Below are 26,543 nucleotides of genomic sequence, written 5' to 3'. Positions count from 1 at the left end.
AAGACCCTCAGATTGATATGGCTCCTGAAGCCTGCTTTTATATGATGCTGAAGTTGAAGCAGCAGTAGCCAGCTTGCCCTGATGCTGAAGTCAGGGGGAGGGGGGACATGGTCCTCAGTGCACATCAGCAGAGTTTTGCAGTTTTTGTGTGGAGAACTGCATAGCTTTGGCACATAAAGCACCATTTAACACTGCTTAAAATGGACTGTCAGAGAAGTTAATCCACACTTTCAAAACTCAACTGGCACCTGCACTGGCAACTGCACCAATATCATGGTCTCCTACAGTCCCTCTCTGGCCTCGCATCTGGTGTCTGTATTGTCACTGCTGCTGTCTATACTGCCACCGCTATGCCTTTCAGGATATAGTCTGGGGGAATAATTTTTTCCAGGGGTCACCAAGTGGGTGCCGACTCATGCCATGCACCTTGTGGGCACAGTAATGATCAAGTTCTAACTGCCTCATAACTCCCATTCCAGAAAGCATATCAACCTGGTGTGCTCTCGCAAGGTGTCAACCATCCAGACAGAATAATCCCCACAATTTTCTGTTCCAGAGTTTTTCCCATCAAGGCCTAGGAATATCGATCACGACCATGACCACATGAAATTTTGTTTTCATTCTAATAAACTTAATCTTCATCCAAGTGTCTTTCTTCAGGGCTTCAAAATTATGGAAATTGCATGGGGGGGGGGGGGGGAGGGGGGAGGTTGGGACTTATGGAAGATGTGTAAGGGCTTCCCAGCAAAACTTCCGAAGCATACTCTAAACAGTCTTGGCAACTTGTGGGCAGGCAACTCTGCAATAGAATGAGGTTATCCAACAACATTCCCTGGCATTTAGACTTGATGGGGGCACCTCTGCTTCTACAAAGCCACCACATACTACTGTGCATTAATTGTGGTGCCGTGTTCCAGATAGTCAATGAACAGCAGGCCCTTTCATTCAAAGAAAAAGGTTATCACAACTTTTCCAGAGGTGGCATTTGTGTTGTTTTGAGTTTGCAGCTGAAGTTTTGCTGAGAAGCCTTCACACATACTCCATACCATTCCAACCTCTCTCTCCATGCAATTCCTGCAATTTTGGAGTCCTAAAGAAAGACATTTGCAGCCTTCTATCTGCTTCAGATGAAGATTGGTCCAATCATGGTTCCACAGGCAACTGCAAACATTTTTCCACAAAGCCACTGATCATCTTGCCTCTCAGCAGGATAAATGTATTAACACCTATGGCAATTACTTTTGAAATAATGAACCATTTCTTACTTTTCCCAACCTGTCTTGGTTTCATTTGACTGCCCATTGTAGAAGATATAATGCATCCAAAGAAATTCATTGTGAATAATCCTCCTCCTCCTTTTTAATAATAATAATAATAATAATAATAATAATAATAAATAATAATAATAATAATGTGATTTCTCGAGTTTTTTTTTAGCATGATTTGCATGTTTGGTCCATTTCTCATTTTAATGCACACTACTTCAAACATCCAACATAGGCATCATGTTAAGATGCTGTGAGCTGTGTTATTACTCATATTCAATGCTTGAACTCCATCTTCACTGTGAAGTTTTGTTGGTGTCATACTGCTACTGATGGCAGAGATGGACTTCTGAAGCTCACTATGCTCTTTGATGTTCTGATGACAAGATGGCTGGCAAGATCTTAATAAATTGAGTGGTTTCTTTAACTGAAACGTCTTTCTCAGTCTATTAAATTTTCTGACATCTTTTATAATATTCAAGACAGTGTTCAGTGACAGATGATCCAGTTCTAGTCAGGTATATCACCGATGCTCCTTGCATTTTTGCTCAACTGTCCTAATAGTCTGATCAAAATACGACATGCCACATTCGCATGGAATGTCGTACACACTTGGTTTTTGGAGACCTAGATCACTTTCAACATTACAAAGACTTATTTTTGTTTATGGGAAGGAAGGAAGATTAAGAGTTTAACATCTCGCTAACAATGAGGTCGTTGGAAATGGAGTACAAGCCCAGATAAAGGAACGATAAGGAAAAATCAGCCTTACCCTTTCAAGGGAACCATCCTGGGATTGCCATAAGCAATTTAGGGACACCGTGGAAAATCAAAATCTGGATGGCTGGAGATTTGAACTCTTGTGTCCAGTTTGTTACCCACTGAGCTACCTTGCTTGGTCTTTGTTGATGGGGCTGAAACACAATGGCTGGAACGTTTCCATGGGAATCTACTGATCCTTTCCAGAGACTGGGCCAGAATAAGGCAAGTAAGTCATTCTTCACTCTTCTGTTTCTTAGTTTCAAGCTTTGTCTCAAATGTTGATTCTAAATGCAACATCCACTAAATATGCCAATCTGAGCAATGATTCCTCAGAACATTATTAATAGGTGCTGTAATTCTTCAGTGAGGCTCTCCTTGTCTGCCAGTGTTCGAGCTCTCTGGATCAAAGGCTATGATGTATATAAGTACCAGATGTAGAAGCATATATCACTAGGGATAAGATAGATACTGCATACAGGAAAACCAAAGAGATCTCCACAGAAAAGAGAAACACCTTTATGAATATCAAGAGCTCAGATGGAAAACCAGTCCTAAGCAAAGAAGGGAAAGCCGAAAGGTGGAAGGAGTGTATAGAGGGTTTATATAAGGGAGATATAATTGAGGGCAATATTATGGAAATGGGAGAGAATATAGATGAAGATGAGAAAGGAGATATGATACTGCATGAAGAATTTGACAATGCACTGAAAGACTTCAGTTGAAACAAGGCCCCGGGAGTAGACAACATTCTGTCAGAGCTTCTGATAGCCTTGGCATAGCCAAACATGACAAAATTCTTCCACCTGGTGAGCAAGATGTATGAGACAGGTGAAATACCTGCACACTTCAAGAAGAATGCAATAATTTCAATTCCGAAGAAAGAAGGTGCTCACAGGCTTGAATATTACCAAACTATCAGTTTAATAAATCACAGTTGCAAAATGCTAACACGATTCCTTTACAGAAGAATGGAAAAACTGGTAGAAGCCAACCTCAGGAAAGATCAGTTTGGATTCTGGAGAAATTTAGGAACATGTGAAGCAACACTGACCCTATGACTTCTCATAGAAGATAGGTTAAGAAAGATTAACTTATGTTTATAGCATTTGTAGACTTATATAAAGCTTTTGACAAAGTTGACTGGAATAATCCCATTCAAATTCTAAAGGTGGCAGGGGTAAAATACAGGGAGTCAAAGGCTATTTACAATTTGTACAAAAACCAAATGACAGTTATAAAGAGTCGAGGGGTATGAGAGGGAAGCAGTGTTTAGAAGGGCGGGAGACACAGTTGTAGCCTACCCCCAATGTTATTCAATCTGTATACTGAGCAAGAAGTAAAAGAAACAAAAGAAAAATTTGATGTAGGAATTAAAGTCCACGAATAATAAATGAAAACTTTGCAGTTTGCCAATGACACTGTAATTCTGCCAGAGATAGCAAAGGACTTGGAAGAGCAGTTGAATGGAATGGACAGTGTCTTGAAAGGAGGATACAAGATGAACATCAATAAAAGCAAAATGAGGATAATGGAATGTAGTCGAATTAAATCAGGTGATGCTAAGGGGTGTAGATTAGGAAATGAGACACTTAAAGTAGTAAAGGAGTTTTGCTATTTGGGAAGCAAAATAACTGATAATGGTTGAAGCAAGGAGGATATAAAATGTAGACTGGCAGTGGCAAGAAAAGAATTTCTGAAAAAGAGAAATTTCTTAATATAGAGTATAGATTTAAGTGTCGGGAAGTCCTTTATGGAAATATTTGTATGGAGTGTAGCCACGTAGGGAAGTGAAAAATGGACAAATAAATAGTTTAGACAAGAAGAGAAAAGAAGCTTTTGTGTGTGTGTGGGGGGGGGGGGGGGGGGGGGAGGGAGGGGTGTGTGTGTAAAAATCATAGTGGGAGAGAGAGCGAGAGATGAATACAGTAAGCAGATTCACAAGGCTGTAGGCTGCAGTAGTCACTTGGAGATTAAGAGGCTTGCACAGGATAGAGTAGCAAGGAGAGCTGTATCAAATCAATCTTTGGACTGAAGACCACAACAACAAATACCAGGGAATGAGATCAGAAACTGGAATTAATGGAAAGCTGAAGACAAATCAAATAAAAAAGAAATAAAAGCCAGACTTCACCATTTCTGTCAGTTCTACCAAAGGGAGGGAAACATCTCAAATTCCTTTAATGCTTGTTCTTTTCCAGCCTTGCCATAAAGTTTTGGAAATATTACCTGTTTGAAGACACATCTCTGCAATTTGTATCGTGTCTTAGGGGCCTCCATGTCAAAATACAGGTTGCATTACTCAAAAGTCCTGCACACACAGAATAATTCTACATAGACACAAAAATGACGGAGAACAGAATTGCTCCAACTTATTTCCACAATAATCAGACTGAGACTACCCTTTGCTTGATTGGTCACTCGCATGTAAGGAACAAGCAACAAGTGAAAACTGATGGACTTCAGAACCACTACATGACAAGTTCTATCATGCTCACCCTCTGCATACTCATATGGTGTGGTTAAATATCTGCTTATGAAATGGAGACACACACATACACTATGATTTTCGAAAAGAAGGTGTTTTCCACGAGAAATTGCCAAATAGCAGAAGGTTTCTCTGTAAAATTACAACTGCTGAAGGTGTGGTACTGCATCTAAAACCTCTACATATATAGCCAAAGGGTCCACATAAACTTTATCACGCCAACACATCATGGGGGCAACAATAAAAGCAAAAATTACAATGCTGAATTAAAAATACAAACTATCCCTGATTCTTGAAAACACAGAATTCCAGTAATCTGCTGACCACACACCTATCACTTACAGCTCAGCTGAGCACAATAGACCAAATAACATTTAGGTAAATAAAACTCAGAAAATACAGCCTAAAATCTTTGCATTCCACATAATATGTAAGTGGAAGCTAGTCAATGCTAAAACATTCCCCATTATATCGCACTCAGGAGTCATCCATACCAGGCCTCCAGAAAATCTTTCTGCAATTGGCATCATGAAAAGCTTCATAATACTGATTGAAAGTCCACGAACCTTAGGGCCTGTCAAATTGTCCAGAATTCTTTTACAGTGAAACAATATTAATGTTACTTTTTGTACTATTTATTATTAACAACAGTCTTGTCACAAGCTTCATTAAAGTCTCTAGCAGTTTTCTTGGTAATATCTTTGTCTGACCGGTCATAACAAATTGTTTTCCTTTGGTGTCATTACTGTGGTCTTAAATTTGAAAACTGGTTTGATGTGACCTCCATGCTAGTCTATCCTGTGAAAATCTCTGTCTCTGAATAACTACAGCAACCTATATCAATGTAAAACACTTACTGTAGTCAAGCCTTGGTTTTCCTGTAGTTGTAGAATTACAACCCCCCCCCCCCCCCCCCAAACACACACATACACAAGAAAACCATCACACTGTTACCATATTTGTGGTTCCTTGCTGCCTCAGGATGTGTCCTATCAACCAAAGTTAAGTTATGCAATTCATTTCTTTCATCTCCAATTAAATTCAGTACCTCTTCATTGGTTATACAGTCTATCCATTTAACCATCAATATTCTTCTGTTCACCACTTTTCAGTAGTTTATTTTCTCTGCTTGTCTGAACTGTTTATAATTCACATTTTATATCCATACAAGAGTACACTCCAGACAAATACCTCCAGCAAAAGGCTCCTAACATATATTTTTTTTTCCAGGAACATTTTTTTTGTGCTATTATTAGTTTGAATCTTATATACTCTCTACTTAACTCATGATGAGTTATTTTGGTGTCCAAATGACAAATCTCAATTACTAGTTTTAGTGTTTCATTTCTTCAACCAATTCCCTTAACATCGCCTGAAATGATTTGACTACATACCATTATTCTTGTTTTACTTTTGTTGATATTCATCTTATAACCTCTTTTCAAGACACTGTCCATTCAATTCAACTGATCTTTAAAGTCCTTTGCCATCTCTGACAGAACTATGTTGTCAATGGCAAATCTTATAAAGTTTTTATTTTTTCTCACTTAACATTAATTTCCTTTCGAAATTTCTCCTCGGGTTTTGTTTACTGCTGGGTCGCTGTACAACTACTGCCTCCCTCTGAGATCCTTTGACTCATATAACTGCAATCTGGTTTCTGTACAAGCTGTAGACAACATTCCACTCTCTTTATTGTATCTCAGCTGCCTTTGGTATATCAAATAATGTATTCCAATAAACACTGTCAACAGCTTTCCCTAAATCTACAAATGCTAAAAAGTTAGTTATATCCTTTTCAGTCCATCTTCTACAGTAAGTTGTAAGGGCAGTAATGCCTTGCATGCTTCTACATTTCTCTGCGAACCTAACTGCTCTTCCCCTAGGTTGGCTTCTACCAATCTTGCTAGTCTTTTGCAAATAATTCTTATCATTCTAGCAACCGTGACTTATTAAACTAATGGTTCAGTAGTATATTTACTTATTTTATTTATTTAAGCTAATCTCATCACTCTTACATCAAACCATGGTTTCACACATACAGTGCCATTTTTACACCATAATTACCTAAGAAATATCAATTTTAATATGACAAATGTTATTACACGATCTGAGTGTCTCAAGTGGCAGAGTGAGTAAATTATACTTCCTATGCAATACACTGAAGCACCAAAGAAACTGGTATACACATGCATCTTCAAAATACAGATATATGTAAACAGGCAGAATATGGTACTGTGGTCATCAATGCCTAAATAAGACAACAAGTGTCCGGCACAGTTCTTAGATTGGTTACTACTGCTACAATGGCAGGTTATCAAGATTTAAGCGAGTCTGAATGTGGTGTTATAGTCAGTGCACGAGCGATGGGGCACAGGACCTCCGAGGTGGCATTTAAGTGGGGATTTTCCATATGACCATTTTTGGAGTGTACCGTGAATATCAGAAATCTGCTGAAACATCAAATCTCTGACATTGCTGCAGCCAGAAAAAGATCCTGCAAGAATGGGACCAACAATGACCAAAGAGAATTGTTCAACATGAGAGCAGTGCACCCTTCCGAAAATTGCTGCAGATTTCAATGCTATGCTATCAACAAGTGTCAGCATGCAAGCCATTCAATGAATGTCATCGATATGGATTTTCAGAGCTGAAGGCCCACTTGTGTACCCTTCATGACCACACAACAAATGCTCTATGCCTCGCCTGGGCCTGTCAACACTGACACTGGACTGTTGACGACTGTAAATGTGTTGCCTGGTCAGACGAGTCTCATTCCAAATTGTATCGAATGGCTAGACATGTACAGGTATGGAGACAACCTCATGAACCCATGGACCCTGCATGTCAGCAGGGAACTGTTCAAACTGGTGGAGGCTCTGTAAGGGCGTGAGGCACATGCAGTTGGATTAATATGGGACCCCTGATACGTCTACATATGACACTGACAGGTGACATGTACATAAGCGTCCACTCTGATCACCTGCATCCATTCATGTCCATTGTGCATTCCGACGGACTTGGGTAATTCCAGCAGGACAATGCAACACCCGACAAGACCATAATTGCTACAGAGTGGCTCCAGTAACATTCTTTTGAGTTTAAACACTTCTGCTGGCCACCAAGAAGATTATTGAGCATATCTGGGATGCCTTGAAACATGTTGTTCAGAAAACATCTCCACCTCCTTGTAATATTACGGATTTATGAACAGCCCTGCAGGACTCATGATGCCAATTCCCTCCAGTACTATTTCAGACATTAGTAGAGTCCATACCACATCCTGTCATGGCACATTTGTGTGCTCATGGGGATTCTAAGCGGTATTAGGCAGGTGTACCAGTTTCTTTGGCTCTTCGATGTAATAAAGTTAATACTGGCAGTACTTTTACTATTGCAGCGGCTGCCACTAATAGTGATGATGATGCTGATGAAGATGATGATGATAACAATATGAAAAAGAACAAGAAGAATAAGAATAACGATGACAATAACGTTAGAGGCAGACAGAAGAAAAATTTACATGTGTACAAAATAGATTTTTCTGGTATAGCGAGTTCTGGGGAAAGGAAATTCAAGGAGACTGCAATGGCTACGAATGCTGGGAATTGAGGAAAGTTGGAAAGAACGATGTAAAAGGGTAACAAGTGCACACAGGAATAATGGTAATCCTTAATGTTGCTTTATCAGATATGTCATTAACTATCTTCTGAAGATGATGATGATGTTACTCAGTTGTATAATATAATGTAGGATGTTATTCCAGAGTCAGGTTCCTGCTACTGAGGTGCATTTCAAGAAAGAAGCTGAACAATGTGTGGAGTGGGACACACAGAATTTTGTTCTGATAGGAGTACGCGTTTCTGTCAAGTTGTTCAGGCAAGAGATTTAAGATCGATGAGAGATATGAGGGACAGTTTTCATTAATAAGCCAGTAAAGAAGACAGAGTACGGAAATCTTTGCATCAATTGCCTGCATGCAGCCAGGATATTTGTGCATAATATGGTGAAATATGATCAAAGAGTTGAACATAACAGGCATAATGAACAAAAGCATTCACACCAGATCCAGGTACCACAAGCTTTCCTGAGAATGGCCTTCCAGAATAACATCGCTCTAATCAATAATTGGAAGGATAACTGTTTGTACATGTTTCTTACTCAGGTCCAGATAGAGATTATTTTTGTATTTCTGTAGGGCACAGAGAGATGCTGATGCCTTCTGTTCATTGCAGTTATGTGCAAAGTCCAATTTAGATTTTCTTCTATAATTATTCCTAGACTCTTTGCTGAAGGAGAGAAGTTGATATTTTTCCCATTTATAGTCAAAGATTGAAGGCATTCCTGATATTTTGGGCTGATGAGCCCAGAATTACCATTAAGTACTGCTTGGGTTTTGGATGGGCTGAGCTTTAACTCTATATGCGTTCCACCTATTTTGATAGTGCACCCACGTCAGTAATGAGATTCTTGATAACTGTCTTCAGGTTTAATGCTTTTGCTCTCGGGTACAGCTGGAAATCATCAGCGTGTATGTAGTATTTGCAGGAGGACAAAACTAATGAAATATCATTTATACACAATGAAAAGATTACAGGACCTAACATTGGGCCCTGAGGGATGCCTAATGCTACCCACCTTCACTGTGACTTTATGGTTCCGGGTATGTTACACTGCTGGTGAAACATCAGGTATGAACAAAACTCTTGCAGTGCACTTGGCAAGAAATTTAAGCTGCTCAGTTTGGCAAGTAAAATGTCATACTCAACAGTGTAAAAGGTTTTGCTGAAGTCTAAGAAGCATATGATAGTTGCCTCTTGTGCATCTGCGGCAAGATTCAGATCATCTGTTACCTTTATTAAGGCAGGTAATATGCCGCAATGTTTACAGATGCTGATCAGTATTAGTCTATTCCAGTAGGTTGATTGTAGTTAAGTCATTTGTTAGTTGGTGATGAACAATACGTCCTAATGCGTTGGACAGTGCGGGAAGCATCCAAATAGGTCAGTAATCAGAGGGTACTGTGGCAATGTCCCTTTTAAGTAATGGATTTAACTAGTCCCTGTTTCCATACACTTGTGGTTAAAGACTGGTTGACAATAATCTGTTATATTGGGCAGTAGTGGGTCATTAATACACTTCATCATTTAGACTGTGATGTCATTATGTCCAGTAGATGCTGATCTGATACATACAATGGCTTTCTGATGGCACTGCAAGTAACATGTTTAGATAGAATATTTCAGAGCTACAGTCACTTACCCCCATGAAGTAATCAATGAATCTCTGTTTTGTTTGTGGTTCAACTGTGGTTGTAGGTAATGTGAAGCACCAGTTCAGTTCATCGTTTGGAACTGTAGGATCAGTAGCAGCTTTTACTTTGCCTATACCAAGACCACACAGGTTTTTCCATAGGGCAGTGGTCCATTTCTGTTGTCAGTTATTGTATGGGCATGCCCGAGTTTTGCATTTCTCACAGCTTGACTAACTCTGTTTTGCTTCTGCTTGTAAGTAATATGTTTTTCAGATATGGGGCATAGTTTATATGCTCGATGTGCAGTGTCTCAGAGATTCATATTCACACCTGCCTTTTATGGAACTGGAATGATTTTTTTTTTTATCTTGATGCCTGAGGGTATTTTTCTGTCCCATATATCTTGTATACAAAGTGTGACCGTTATGTTACAGCTCACTCTACCAAATATCTCAATAATTCCATGGGAATGTCATCCATTCTAGGTGACTGGTTTTAACTTTGTCAAATTTTGTCAAATTCTTCTTGCAGTATCTTTTTTCCCATCTCATATACAGTCACGCAAGCATCAAAACCGTCTTACATTTCTCGTTTAGCCTTTCCTGCTTTTGCATTTTTTTTTTTTTGTCAGTATCATTTTTTTAGATGATCTACCCCCTTCCACCTGCTTCACTTTTATATTTTCCCTTTTCGTCAGTTAAATGTATCTTGGATTATTCAAGGATTTCTTCTGGGCCTTGACTTTCGGCTTATTTAATCCTTGGCTGCCTTCACCATACAATCTCTCAAAGCTACCACTCTTATATTGTATCCTTTTCCTCTGTTTCTGTCAGTTATTGCCCAAAGCTCACTTTCAAACACTCAACAACCTCTGGGTTTTTCAATTTATTCACATCTTCCTTAATTTATTCGGTATTAATCTGCAGTTCTTAATCAATAAATTATACACAGAGTCCATAGGTGCACCTAGAAATGTTTTGCAGTTTAAAATTTGGTTCTGAAATTTCTCTCTGACCATTATATGGTCTAACTGAAAAATCTTCACAATTATAGAATTCTGTATGTACAGCTTTTGGATACACTGGACTTGAAATTAAGATTATAACTGCTTTATTAGTGCAAAAATACAATTAAATTAATTATACCCAGGTACATGAATGGCTTGAAGACTTCTTAAGTAACAGAACCCAATATATTGTCCTCAATGGCAAGTGGTCATCAAAGACAATGGTATCCTCAGGAGAGCACCAAGGAAATGTGATAGGACTGCTGTTTGCTGCTGATGCTGTGTTGAATGGAAAGGTGCTATTGTTCAATGATTGTAGGAGGATACAAGATGCTTACACAAATTTTCTAGTTGGTGTGATGAATGGCAGACAGCTCTAAAAAAAGAGGCTATGAACAGGACACTAGTGCGACCCACCGTTAAGTACCTTTTGAGTTTTTGTGATCCACACCAGGTCGGATTAAAGCAAGGTATTGAAGCAATTCAGAGGCGAGCTGCTGGATTTGTTACTGGTAGGTTCAAACAACTGACAAGTGTTATTAAAGAGCAGTATTGAGAAAATTTAGAAACCCGGCATCTGAGGCTCACTGTAGAGAAATTCTATTACCGCCAACGTACATTTTGCATAAGGCCATGAAGATAAGATTAGAGAGATTAAGACTTTTATAGAGACATATAGACAGTTGTTTCTCCCTCATTCTGTGAGTGGAACAGAAAAGGAAATGTTTAGTAGTGGTACAGGATCTCCAAAACGCACTATATGTTAGCTTGCGGAATATGTTTGTAGATGTAGATTATTGGCTGTAATGGTCTTTCAGTCAACGTTTTATTTGTATCATGTTTCTATCACTGGACTATGAAATTTTTGCTAAAGACTCCAAGTATTCTGAAAACCAAACTTTTAATCAGTAGTACATTTATGAAATCAGAGCTCTATTTGCCACATACAAGTAGTGCTATGCTGTGACAGACACACAGAAAGGGCAATAAATTGCTTAGTTTTTGGGCAATGTACATATGCATGCAAGGATGGGTGTTTGGTGGGGACAGGGACGAATAGAAGAGGGTTTGTAAGGATCATGCCAGTGTATACCTTGTAGGTGCACTCAGTGGAGGTGGCAGGCACCTGCATTTAATAGTACTAGGATAGTACTAGGAACAAGAATCTTAAGTTGGATCACATCTAGAGAGGAATCAAACTGTCACACTATATAACATTAAATATTCTGTGATACAGAAATATTTACGACCATTTAAGGTATCAAAGCACAAATGCCAGTTCTGTCAGATAATATCCACTCCCAAAATGAGACAGGACCACAACTAATTCTTGAGAGGCTACACCTATGTTGTGGATGAAATTAAGTTCCACAAATTTAGATACATGGAGGACTCATGTTTAGGTTTCCAAAACATTGACTCCAAGGAAATATTGTGGAATTTGCACGTGATCCGGCGGCAAACTCATGAAGACTATTTACAACATATCCACCAGAAAAGCTTAAGGAGTCACATGTTGACTTATGTTGAACATTGTGTTTCTCTAGTCCCCATCTTCATCAAATATGCCAAAATGACAATCACACACCTTAACAACTATGGAAAAAAGGTTTTTTTTTTTTTTTAAGAATACAACTAATCACTGTCGAATGTAACAAGAAAATAGCTCATGAACCAGAGGTGCACAGCAATTAAATTTGCCTCCCCTACAGAAGTTTTGATTTATGAAAGATTTATTTTTTCTGTGTTGGAATACACCAAAACCACCACTTTGAACCCTCTCTAGCCATGATTTTTCCCAGAACTGTTTCTCCATCTCTATGCTAAGGTAGCACTTCAGTTTTAGAGATGGCGGCCAAGTCAAAAGTGTATCGTGTGTCTCCACGAAAAAATGTAAATTTCAGTAGTAAAAGGAAAACGTGTGCAAGTTGTAAGAATGAAATACTGAAGCTGAACAAAAGGATATCCAGTCTACAGTTTACAATCGACACTCAAAAGGTGGAAATAAGTAAACTACAATCTGAAAAATGTGAGACGCTAATAAAGAAAGAAGACTCAGTCTCTGGAAAATGGAAGATAATGACTGAATGAAGTTGTACTCAGAAGGTGAAAGATCTGATCTGAAAGACAGTGAACATTTAGTGCAAAAAAACCTCTTTTGAAATGCTTTCTGCCGTGGATTCAGTGAACATGTCAGAATGGGTTGAAAAGTTGGAAAACAAAGTAGGCAAACCGTTGCTCATTGTAAGTAGGTCAAACAGTGAAAATACTGCATCAGGAGATATTCTAAAAACTCTGAAAATAAGAGCGCACACCTACACTACCACAGACTTCAATGCAACAAAGGTAACTACTTTAAAAAATGCATCTCCAGCGAAACTGCAAACTGAAGAACATTTAGAATATGTGCGGCAAAAAAACAACACTAGTCAGGTGAGAAGAAGAACCTAAATCCTTACAAAAAGTGTGAGACACAAAACAATTTGTGATAGTCACGGCCATGAAATTTCTGCAGTGTTGTTGAGAACATTTAGTTTCAAGGCATCTGGTTTCATAAAGCCAGGGGCTCCATTGAGTGAAATAATGGACCTAACAACATCAACTGACGTAGCTAGTTTGAATAAAGATGATTTTGCCGTGTTAATAGGAGGATCAAACGCCATCTATAGAAATGAGACATACAAGGTTATTACAGAAATGAGGAAATGTTTAAATAATTTAACCCACACAAATATATTCATTGTGAACATCCCACATTGTCATGATTTACCACCCTGGTCACGTGTGAACCGCGAAATTAATGTTGCAAACAAGTGTATCATTGAAATATGCACTAACTTTAAGAATATCGATATTGTAGATATAAACAGATTGGAGCAAAGGTTCCATACAGTCCATGGACTTCATTTAAATATGCCAGGAAAGAAATTACTAGCCGAAAAAATATGTACTCGCATCTCGAAGAAGAGTGAAGAAAAAAGTATAAGTGACACACAAAAGGAGACTAAGAAGTGCTTTAGACGAGTTACAAGCTGTGCCATCGGCCAAACACAAATTACCAAGTAGTTTAAACCAATTAGGCGAGAAACAAACAATCAAGTTGTCAGCCAAACGAAAATTACGAAATGGTTTAAACTGAAGAGGACAGATGTGGCTGAAGTAAAACTTATACAAGCTCCAGAAGTTAACTCACCTGCTGACTGCCACCAGCAAACAGAAGCCACACACAAGAAAGATACCAAAAATTTTTTAGGGTAAGTGCTATATTAGAAATGCCATTAGATAAAAAATCAGAAACCGTTTCAACTAAAGTTACTAAATACCCAGATTTTGCTATACTACACCATAATGTTCAGTCACTCATAAATAAAATTTCCATGTTGAAAGCACTACTACAGTATGCATTAAACATAAACATGATTTGCATTACTGAACATTGGCTATGAAATGATGAAGTAAAATTAACCTGAATCTCAGAATATAGATTAGAAAGTCATATTTGCCCAGAGTTTTCTGAACATCGTGACTCTGCTATCTTTGTGAAAGAAAAAATAAAGTTCTATGATGTCAGTAAAAGCTATATTGACCCACTTGAAAAAGACTTTGAATTTTCCATTACTAAACTGCCAGAGCTTAATTTCATTTTCATAGTTATTAACATATATAGAGCACCAACTGGAAACCTGCCAGTCTTCATGAATAAACTAGAGGTTCTGCTGAACAGGATCAGTACATTAAATATAAAGACAGTGCTTTGTGGGGATTTCAATATTGATTTTTCAAAAGGCAGTGGCACCAGAGATGATTTGATAAATATGACCAATACATTCAATATGATCCCCACAATACACTGCCCAACAAGATTGACAGTATGCAAAAATTTCATTATTGACCAAATATTCATCTCAGAAACAAGTTACAGTTTGGCAAGCAGAGTACTGAGCATGGGTGATAGCGATCATGAGGCACAGCTGCTGTGTATAGAAGTGCCAACAAGTAGTAGTAGCTATAAAATAGTAGTCAAAAAACTAACCTTTTCTGAAGATAACATTAGAATTTTTAATCTCTTACTGGCGAATGAAAACAGGGAAAGCATTGCCACTCATAATGATGTTCACAGCATGTACAAGAGTTTTCAGAGCATCTTTCTTCACTATTTTAATGTAGCATTTCCAAAAGTAGTAAAAACAGTAAAACCTAACAATAATAAGCAATGGGTAACTAAAGGAATAAAAATTTCCAGTGAGAGAAACAGATTTCTGCAGTACTGTTGTAAGAAATATAGAATAACCCAAGAATTTGCAGATTATTCAAAAGCCTACAAAAGAATCTATGGTAGAGTATTTGAAGAGACAATAATTATGTGGAATGACAATTTGATAAGAAACTCATCTAACAAAATGAAATCCACATTGAGAGTTATAAAGAAAGAAACTTGTAGTTCAACTCCAAAGAAAAAGAATGTTTCATTAACACTAGAAGGCTCAAAAGTCACAGACCCAAATTCAGTTGTGGAAAAATTAAATGAACACTTCATTTCACTAGCTGAAGACCTCATTCAAATACACTGTCAAGGACTAGCCCCAAGTTTTTCCAGCAAGTCAGTGATCTCGACTGCTTCTTTGTATGTTTATGAAAGAAACCCCAATGAAATTATAAGTAAAATTAAATCATTAAGCAATAAAGTGTCAAGTGGTCTTGATGAAGTACCTGATTTCATATTAAAATCATATGTTCACCACATAGCCAACCCCTTAGCAAAACTTTTCAACCTCTCTTTAAAAACTGGTGTAGTTCCAGATATTTTTAAAACAGCAAAAGTTTCACCACTGCTAAAAAAAAAGGTTCTTCTGAAAAAAATATCGAACTACCGACCTGTATCACAGTTAAGGTCCTTCTCAAAAACTCTATAAAAACTCTTCTATGACAAGCTTTTAAGTTTCATGAATAAATATGCACCTCTTACAGTACAACAACATGGTTTTAGAAAGTCTAAATCAAAACAGAAAGCAATTTTCGAATTCTTAGACTGCATTTTAAAATCCCTTGATCAACATAAATTAGCTGCAGGTATTTTTCTAGATCTATCAAAAGTCTTTGATGCCCTGGACCAAAACATTCTGCTCGAAAAATTAGAAAGATGAGGAGTAAGAGGTGTAGCGCATAGCTGGTTGTGTTCAGACCTAAAAAACCGCAGGCAGAAAGTATCACTTCAGTATGAGTTCAACAAAATGAATAAAATAAAAATATGGTGTACCGCAGGGCTCAATCTTAGGTCCACTACTATTCTTGATTTATGAGGACGACTTAGTTGGATATATGAGTCCCACAAAACTATCCTGTTTACCAATGACACCAGCATATTGCTCGCTGGATCCAGTCCAGAAACTTTGCAGGCCACAGCAGAAAGTTCTGTGAAAAGACTTTGAGTGGTTCACAAAAAACAAGCTCATTATAAATACTGAAAAAACTGTGTGTGTTTATTTTCATTTAATTGCTCCAACTAATCAAATGTCTATTCAATCACAATTAAAAAATGATCCCCTATAAAATGTAAGCGTCACAAAATTTTTGGGTCGATGGGTTCAGCAAGACAAAGTGGGACACACATATAAATAACTTGTCTAGAAAACTATCATCTGTGTGCTATGGCCTAAGAATTTTGAAGGCTACAACAAGCAAAACAACAGTACTGCAGGCATACTATGCACAGTTCCACTCACTAGTCCGATATGGGATTATTTTCTGGGGATACTAAACTCACAGTGTATAGGTTTTTAGACTGCAAACAACAGCTCTAAGAATAATTTGTGGCCTTAAAAAGATGGAGTCCTGTAAATCCCATTTTACTGAGCTTTGTGTTCTAATGTTCCTTCGTGTTCTAATGTTCCAAGTTTATTCATTTATGAAACTATCTTGTTCATTAGGGACTACCTCCTGAAAACAGGCAAACTGCTACACAACAAAAATGTACACAACTATAGTACCAGAGGAAAATCAAATATACATCAAAAATATCACAGAACAACCACATATCAGAGGAGCATAATTAACATTGGTGTAATACTACACAATAAGATACCAGAGAAAATAAAAAATGCAACTCATCCGATATTTAAAGTTAAACTAAAGGCATTTCTAATAAAGCACTGTTTCTATTCTGTCAGAGAATTTCTGAAAACGTAACAAAATTAATTGTAATAGGTACCTATTTTTAATTTGCCTACTATTTTGTTAAGACTATGTATTATTGTAACTCATGTTTGACCTGTCCAATATCAATTATACAATTTGTGCTATATGATAAAACTGGACTAATAAAAATCAAATCAAATCAAATTAAATCATATGTCTGGCGCACTGAATAACTAGTCCTTAAGAAAACCATGATCAAATTCCTAATGAATATTCTCAAGTCTATGAAACCATCATGTAAAAGTCATTACATATTTTAAAATTTAGTCTCCATTTTCAACAAACACAAAGTTCATAGAGAGGAAATTTTCTGTACGAGACAATTATTCTTAATCTGCAAAAGAGTAAAAATAATCTATATGAACTGATCTTGAGATCGCAGGCGACTGGTTTACACACTGGCAGTAAGGTACAGTGCAATGGTATGTAGTAACACTTCACATGTAACATATTGTCTGCAACTTATCTTAACACATCCATCAATATATATGCGTTTTTCCCAAAGGACATTTTAGTTAACATATTGATCATGGCTGCATCATACAAAGAAACCCAAATGGAACTTGGTCTACGTCCTGATTGCCAAGACATATGCAAGTTTTTGCAGTGTTAGTTGAACATCCACTACTTTAAAATTAACCAGAAAATGAAAATGACATCAAAAGATGCAGTTCACAGGTAAATAATTGTCTATTGTAAACTATGGTCCTACAAATGAGCTATCCATATACCTGTTGAATACAGCTCAGGACGTCAATCTGACATTACCTCTCTCACACTTTCCAAACTCTGGAAGGCTGTCCTGAATAACCCATTCAGTAAATGCACTGTTCATGAAACTCAAAGATCTGAATATAAGGTCATGTGTGGAGCACAGTTTTTAACTATCAGAAAGTTTCACAGCAGCATAAATTCTGTTGCCAAGTGGGAAGATCATTTTGGAAATTTCCTTGTTTCCTCTTTTCACTCTAATGTGAAGTTTACTTACAGTACTGGCTAATTAAATAAACACTTGTCATTTCCATGAAACTCTACATTTGCAGTTATAACTTACCAGTGAATGAATAATCTCAGGATCCTGAGCTGCAGAAAGTTCTAACACAAGTGCCATGGTCATATGCTGCTGCCTGTATACATATAAACAGGCTTCTTTTGGTAATGCTGATTGGCGGACTTCCTCCTCCATTTTTATGGTGTTACCAGATTTCTCTGTGCACTTTCTATTCTCTGAGTTGGCAGGAAAAACGGATTCTTCATGAATTTTTGAAAATTTTAAATCTGAAAGTTCATTAACGCTTTTATCTTTTTCACTGATGCCACCTGACTTTTCATCATGAGCTAACAAACTCAATTTGGACAGAAGAGGGGTGAGTTGCAATGGACCAGTATATTTTGGTAGCACTGGAGAGTCAACTTCACCTTCACAGCATGAAACAGATCTCTGTCGATCACTGTCTCCACAATCTTCACTCATGTTAATTGTTTTTAAAGGTAAGCTAAGAGAACGTCTGTACATTTCCTGTTTGGACAATGAAGCACCATTATCTGACGCACTTGCAATTTGACCAGTTGGAGCAGACTGCAAACTGCTGGAGTTGGCGTGGTTTTCAGTTGTTGCATTTGAAGAATGGCTAACATCAGGTACACTAATTTCATCCTCATGGGACACAAGTTTCACATTACTTGCAGCAGTATTTTCTTGTGTTCTCTCCATATCTAAAAGCTCATAATGGCGCGAAACATATTCATCAAATAGGGAATGTGATATTGGTACACCATCCCAACGAAAAACAGGAAACAGAGGATCTGTAATCGTATTAAAAAAATGTTTCCCTGGAGATAATTTTTCTTCTGGAGAAATGTCTTCCTCGTGGCACAATTTCCGAGTAACTCGTGGAAGACCAAAACTGTAGCACCTTAATGGAACTCTTTTACTTGTGATCTTTGTGTTTTTATTAATATCATTTAAGCTGAGGCTGTGACCTTCAGTTTCACAGTAATTTGACAAAAAATTGTTGATTGACTTGGAATTTTTCAGGGTCTTTTGTTTAAGTATCATCTCATTGTTTCTTTTAAGGAAAGAAGGAACTTTTTCACATTTGGGCTCATCATTATTCACTGTATTATTTGAGCCACGACAAATTGACATGACCTTTGCATGCAACACCTTACCCACATTCAGTTCTTTTAATGGTGTTGCGGCAATACTATATGATGGTTTGTCAGGCATGTCATTGTTTAGTGATGCATTTTCTCCATTTAAGCCATTGAAACTAGTAGTAGTTTCAACATGTTCTCCATCTTCTTTTTCTTCTGGCACTGTAAATATTCTTGAAGTATCTCTCTTCATAGACGACAACTGTTCCTTTGTTGTCTGTGGTTTTCCACTGGAGACCTAAAACAAAGAACTACAGTAGAAGTGGAACGTGTGGCAAAATATCACACACATATTCTTCTAGTACATCTACTTTAGTAGTCCAGAAAAAAAATTAGAGTGTAACCAAATACAGTTACTTGCAGTTTTAGTTACTTTGCTCCCTTTTTCATTCACAGTAAAAATAAGGAGATGCTAAATGAATGCTAAATATATGCTTTGATTTCAATTTCTTATAATTCATCTGATCAATGGTGTTTTTACTATAAAATGTGTGCAAAAATATTGTCTTTATACACAACCAACAAACGTATTACAGGAAGTACGACTTCTCTTGTAATCTAATGAAACTTCCTCACACACTTTGTTCATTAGTAACTTCAAGTATTTACAGTCAAAAACTGTATGGTAACTCTGAATAGAGCCATATCAAGGAAAGCAGCTGGTGTGCAGAATAGAAATGTACGAAGAAGAGGCAGCAGGTGTAAGGGATAGTATTATGACATACGGATACTGGTGTTACCAGGTTGTGTGATGCACAATGACAGCGACATGAAGGTCTGGATTGGGAGGGGGTGACAGGACGAAGAAGAGTGAAACTGTTGGGAGGATGGTGTGGATGCAATGGTTTATCAGAGACTGAGATCAGGATGATTACAGGAGAGAAGGATGTACTGAAAAGATACCTCCCATCTGCATGGTTCAGAAAATCTGGTGCTGTGGGAAAGAACACCGACGGCAGAGGTTGTGGGTGGGGGTGGGGGGAGACCTCACATGTATGTATGTATGTTATGTGCTCTCTATCTTGTTAAAGGATTTTTTCAAAAGTCATCAAGTTTTTATTGTCTTTCATGTGGCTGTCAACAACTCAGCACTTCTAATATTCAGTGAGTGGTCTTGTTTACTCCTAAATTATGTGCATTCTACCATAACTTTTCTTACTATGTTACTTACCATATTAAGTGTTTATCTGAAAAGATTGACATGTTTTACCTATTTTCACTCTATTATGATTAATAATTTACTGTGGTAATAAACATTTGCTTCAGAAACTAAGCTGCAAGCCAACTGAGCTTGACTAATAAGTATAATGAATAGACCTTTACAAAAATCTTCAAATTTAAGATCCTCTATTCTTTATAGCAACATATCGCTATACTGTGAGATTCAGCAAGGACTCACTGCATATACAAAAGCAATATTATTACTCACTAAACAAAAACTGTTTCGTTGACATTTCTGATAAACATTCTGCTATTTGATTTGAAACATACAGTACGAATTGACAAAAATTAGAGTATATATATAAACAAAGATGATGTGACTTACCAAACGAAAGTGCTGGCAGGTTGATAGATACACAAACAAACACAAAAATACACACAAAATTCAAGCTTTTGCAACCAACGGTTGCTTCATCAGGAAAGAGGGAAGGAGAGGGAAAGACGAAAGGATGTGGGTTTTGAGGGAGAGGGTAAGGAGTCATTCCAATCCAGGAAGCGGGAAGACTTACCTTAGGGGGAAAAAAGGACAGGTATATACTTGCGCGCACACGCACACACACACACACACACACACACACACACACACACACACACACACACACATCAATCCGCACATACACAGACACAAACAGACATTTGTAAAGGCAAAGAGTTTAGGCAGAGATGTCAGTCGAGGGGGAAGTACAGAGTCAAAGATGTTGTTGAAAGACAGGTGAGGTATGAGCGGCGGAACCTTGAAATTAGAGGAGGTTGAGGCCTGGCGGATAACGAGAAGAGAGGATATACTGAAGGGCAAGTTCCCATCTCCGGAGTTCTGACAGGTTGGTGTTAGTGGGAAGTATCCAGATAACCCGGATGGTGTAACACTGTGCCAAGATGTGCTGGCCGTGCACTAAGGCATGTTTAGTCACAGGGTGATCCTCATTACCAACAAAAACTGTCTGCCTGTGTCCATTCATGCGAATGGACAGTTTGTTGCTGGTCATTCCCACATAGAAAGCTTCACAGTGTAGGCAGGTCAGTTGGTAAATCAAGTGGGTGCTTTCACATGTTGTTCTGCCTTTGATCGTGTACACTTTCTGGGTTACAGGACTGGAGTAGGTGGTGGTGGGAGGGTGCCTGGGACAGGTTTTACACTGGGGACAGTTACAAGGGTAGGAGCCAGAGGGTAGGGAAGGTGATTTGGGGATTTCATAGCGATGAACTAAACGATTACGATGGTTAGGTGGACGGTGGAAAGACACTCTAGGTGGAGTGGGGAGGATTTCATGATGGGTGGATCTCATTTCAGGGCAGGATTTGAGGAAGTCGTATCCCTGCTGGAGAGCCACATTCAGAGTCTGATCCAGTCCCAGAAAGTATCCTGTCACAAGTGGGGCACTTTTGGGGTTCTTCTGTGGGAGGTTCTGGGTTTGAGGGGATGAGGAAGTGGTTCTGGTTATTTGCTTTTGTACCAGGTCGGGAGGGTGGTTGCGGGATGCGATAGCTGTTTTCAGTTTGTTGGTGTAATGGTTAAGGGATTCCGGACTGGAGCACATTCGTTTGCCACGAAGATCTAGGCTGTAGGGAAGGGACCGTTTAATGTGGAATGTAATGTGGAATGAGTAGCAGCTTCATAATGGAGGTACTGTTGCTTGTTGGTGGGTTTTATGTGGACAGACGTGTGAAGCTGGCCATTGGACAGATGGAGGTCAACGTCAAGGAAAGTCGCGTGGGATTTGGAGTAGGACCAGGTGAATCTGATGGAACCAAAGGAGTTGAGATTGGAGAGGAAATTTTAGAGTTGTTCTTCACTGTTAGTCCAGATCATGAAGATGTCGTCAATAAATCTGTACCAAACTTTGGGTTGGCAGGCCTGGGTAACCAAGAAAGCTTCCTCTAAGTGACCCATGAATAGGTTGGCGTACAAGGGGCTATCCTGGTACCCATGGCTGTTCCCTTTAATTGTTGGTATGTCTGGCCTTCAAAAGTGAAGAAGTTGTGTGTCAGGCTGAAGCTGGCTAAGGTAATGAGGAAAGAGGTTTTAGGTAGGGTGGCAGGTGATCGGCGTGAAAGGAAGTGCTCCATCAGAGCAAGGCCCTGGACATGCGGAATATTTGTGTATAAGGAAGTGGCATCAATGGTTACAAGGATGGTTTCCGGGGGTAACAGATTGGGTAAGGATTCCAGGCGTTCGAGAAAGTGGTTGGTGTCTTTGATGAAGGATGGGAGACTGCATGTAATGGATTGAAGGTGTTGATCTACGTAGGCAGAGATACATTCTGTGGGGACTTGATAACCAGCTACAATGGGGCGGCCCAAATGATTGGGTTTGTGAATTTTAGGAAAAAGGTAGAAGGTAGGGGTGTGGGGTTTCGGTGGGGTCAGGAGGTTGATGGAGTCTGGTGAAAGGTTTTGTAGGGGGCCTAAAGTTCTGAGGATTCCTTGGAGCTATGCCTGGACATCAGGAATGGGATTACCTTGGCAAACTTTGTATGTGGTGTTGTCTGAAAGCTGATGCAGTCCCTCAGCCCGACGATTAAGTACCATGGTCATGGAACCCTTGTCCGCCGGAAGAATGACAATGGATCGATCAGCCTTCACATCCCTGATAGCGTGGGCTTCAGGAGTGGTGATGTTGGGAATAGGACTAAGGTTTTTTAAGAGGGGTTGAGAGGCAAGGCTGGAAGTCAGAAATTCCGGGAAGGTTTGGAGAGGGTGATTTTGAGGAAGAGGAGGTGGGTCCCACTGTGACGGGAGGACGGAACTGTTCCAGGCAGGGTTCAATTTGGATAGTGTCTTGGGGAGTTGGATCATTAGGGGTAGGATTAGGATCATTTTTCTTCGTGGCAAAGTGATATTTCCAGCAGAGAGTACGAGTGTAGGACAGTAAATCTTTGACGAGGGCTGTTTGGTTGAATCTGGGAGTGGGGCTGAAGGTGAGGCCTTTGGATAGGACAGAGGTTTCAGATTGGGAGAGAGATTTGGAGAAAGGTTACCTACTGAATTAGGGTGTTCCAGATTGTGTTGATGGGAATTTTGAGGTTTTGGAGGGAGTCGGGCTGGAAGTGGGAGATTGAGTAGATGGGAGAGACTGGGTTTTGTGCAATGAGAGGAGGTTGAGGTTTGCTGGAAAGGTTGTGAAAAGTGAGTGAGTTGCCTTTCCGGAGGTGGGAGACCAGGAGATTGGATAGTTTTTTGAGGTGGAGGGTGGCATGCTGTACTAATTTGTGATTGGCCTCTAGGAGAATGCTCTGAACAGCTGGTGTGGACGTGGGAGAAGAAAGATTGAGGACTTTTATTAAGGATAGGAGTTGACGAGTGTGTTCATTGGCTGAGTTGATGTGTAGGTGAAGGATTAGGTGGGTGAGGGAAATGGATTGTTCAGTTTCGAACTGGTATAGGGACTGATGGAAAAAAGGGTTGCAACCAGAGATGGGAACTTTTTAAGTGTGAGGCCTTTGCGGGTAATGCCAATCACCTGCCACCCTGTCTAAAACCTCTTTCCTCATAACCTTAGCCAGCTTCAGCCTGACCCACAACTACTTCACTTTTGAAGGTCAGACATACCAACAATTAAAGGGAACAGCCATGGGTACCAGGATAGCCCCCTCGTACGCCAACCTATTCATGGGTCGCTTAGAGGAAGCCTTCTTGGTTACCCAGGCCTGCCAACCCAAAGTTTGGTACAGATTTATTGATGACGTCTTCATGATCTGGACTCACAGTGAAGAACAACTCTAGAATTTCCTCTCCAATCTCAACTCCTTTGGTTCCATCAGATTCACCTGGTCCTACTCCAAATCCCATGCCATTTTCCTTGACGTTGACCTCCATCTGTTCAATGGCCAGCTTCACACGTCTGTCCACATCAAACCCACCAACAAGCAACAGTACCTCCATTATGACAGCTGCCACCCATTCCACATCAAACGGTCCCTTCCCTACAGCCTAGATCTTCATAGCAAACGAATCTGCTCCAGTCCGGAATCCCTTAACCATTATACCAACAAACTGAAAACAGCTTTCGCATCCCGCAACCACCCTCCCTACCTGGTACAAAAGAAAATAACCAGAGCCACTTCCTCATCCCCTCAAACCCAGGACCTCTCACAGAAGAACCCCAAAAGTGCCCCACTTGCGACAGGATACTTTCCGGGACTGGATCAGACTCTGAATGTGGCTCTCCAGCAGGGATACAACTTCCTCAAACCCTGCCCTGAAATGAGATCCATCCTTCATGAAATCCTCCCCATTCCACCAAGAGTATCTTTTCGCCGTCCGCCTAACCTTCGTAACCCCTTAATTCATCCCTATGAAATCCTCAAACCACCTTCCCTACCCTCTGGCTCCTACCCTTGTAACCGCCCCCGGGGTAAAACCTGTCCCATGCACCCTCCCACCACCACCTACTCCAGTCCTGTAACACGGAAGCCACATGTGAAAGCACCCACGTGATTTACCAACTGACCTGCCTACACTGTGAAGCTTTCTATGTAGCAATGACCAGCAACAAACTGTCCATTCGCATGAATGGACACAGGCAGACAGTGTTTGTTGGTAATGAGGATCACCCTGTGGCTAAACATGCCTTGGTGCACAGCCAGCACATCTTGGCACTGTGTTACACCATCCGGGTTATCTGGATACTTCCCACTAATATCAACCTCTCAGAATTCCAGAGATGGGAACTTGCCCTTCAGTATATCCTCTCTTCTCGTTATCCACCAGGCCTCAACCTCCGCTAATTTCAAGTTGCCGCCGCTCATACCTTACCTGTCTTTCAACAACATCTTTGCCTCTGTACTTCCGCCTTGACTGACATCTCTGCCCAAACTCTTTGCCTTTACAAATGTCTGTTTGTGTCTGTGTATGTGCGGATGGAGATGTGTGTGTGTGTGTGTGTGTGTGTGTGTGTGTGTGTGTGTGTGTGTGTGTGCGTGTGTGCGCGCGCGCAAGTATATACCTGTCCTTTTTTCCCCCTAAGGTAAGTCTTTCCACTCCTGGGATTGGAATGACTCCTTACCCTCTCCCTTAAAACCCACATCCTTTCTTCTTTCCCTCTCCTCCCATCTTTCCTGATGAAGCAACTGTTGGTTGAGAAAGCTTGAATTTTGTGTGTATGTTTGTGTTTGTTTGTGTGTCTATCAACCTGCCAGCGCTTTCGTTTGGTAAGTCACATCATTTTTATATATATATATAATCATCATTTAAGACTGATTATGCCTTTCAGCGTTCAGTCTGGAGCATAGTCCCCCTTATAAAATTCCTCCATGATCCCCTATTCCGTGCTAACATTGGTGCCTCTTCTGATGTGAAGCCTATTACTTCAAAATCATTCTTAACCGAATCGAGGCACCTTCTCCTTGGTCTGCCCCGACTCCTCCTACCCTGTACTGCTGAACCCATGAGTCTCTTGGGTAACCTTGCTCCTCCCATGCGTGTAACATGACCCCACCATCTAAGCCTGTTCGCCCTGACTGCTACATCTATAGAGTTCATTCCCAGTTTTTCTTTGATTTCCTCATTGTGGACACCCTCCTGCTATTGTTCCCATCTACTAGTACCTGCAATCATCCTAGCTACTTTCATATCCGTAACTTCAACCTTATTGATAAGGTACCCCTAATCCACCCAGCTTTCGCTCCCATACAACAAAGTTGGTCGAAAGATTGAACGGTGCACAGATAACTTAGTCTTGATACTGACTTCCTTGTTGCAAAAGAGAGTAGATCATAGCTGAGCACTCACTGCATTAGCTTTGCTACACCTCGCTTCCAGTTCTTTCACTATGTTGCTGTCCTGTGAGAATATGCATCCTAAGTACTTGAAACTGTCCACCTGTTCTAACTTTGTTCCTCCTATTTGGCACTCAATTCGTTTATATCTCTTTCCCACTGACATTACTTTTGCTTTGGAGATGCTAATCTTCATACCATAGTCCTTACATTTCTGATCTAGCTCTGAAATATTACTTTGCAAACTTTCAATCGAATCTGCCATCACAACTAAGTCATCCATATATGCAAGACTGCTTATTTTGTGTTCACATATCTTAACCTCACCCAGCCAGTCTATTGTTTTCAACATATGACCCATACATAATATGAACAACAGTGGAGACAGGTTGCATCCTTGTCTTACCCCTGAAACTACTCTGAACCATGAACTCAATTTACCGTCAACTCTAACTGCTGCCTGACTATCCATGTAAAGACC

General features: G+C 39.6%; 1 protein-coding gene across 1 annotated transcript in view; it reads right to left on the bottom strand.

Annotated features, from left to right (window-relative positions):
* Nucleotides 1-26,543, bottom strand: part of LOC126357092 (uncharacterized) — a 75,466-nt gene that overhangs the window by 6,829 nt on the left and 42,094 nt on the right. Inside the window, exon 7 of the mRNA XM_050007424.1 lies at nucleotides 18,022-19,362. Coding sequence (XP_049863381.1) covers nucleotides 18,022-19,362 — 1,341 coding nt within the window. The remainder of the gene's footprint in view (nucleotides 1-18,021; nucleotides 19,363-26,543) is intronic.

The sequence above is a fragment of the Schistocerca gregaria genome, chromosome 1 (genome assembly GCF_023897955.1).
Source record: "Schistocerca gregaria isolate iqSchGreg1 chromosome 1, iqSchGreg1.2, whole genome shotgun sequence".
Lineage (NCBI taxonomy): Eukaryota > Metazoa > Arthropoda > Insecta > Orthoptera > Acrididae > Schistocerca > Schistocerca gregaria.
Note: the sequence above shows the minus strand (reverse complement) of the source record. Positions and strands in the feature narration are given on the sequence as shown.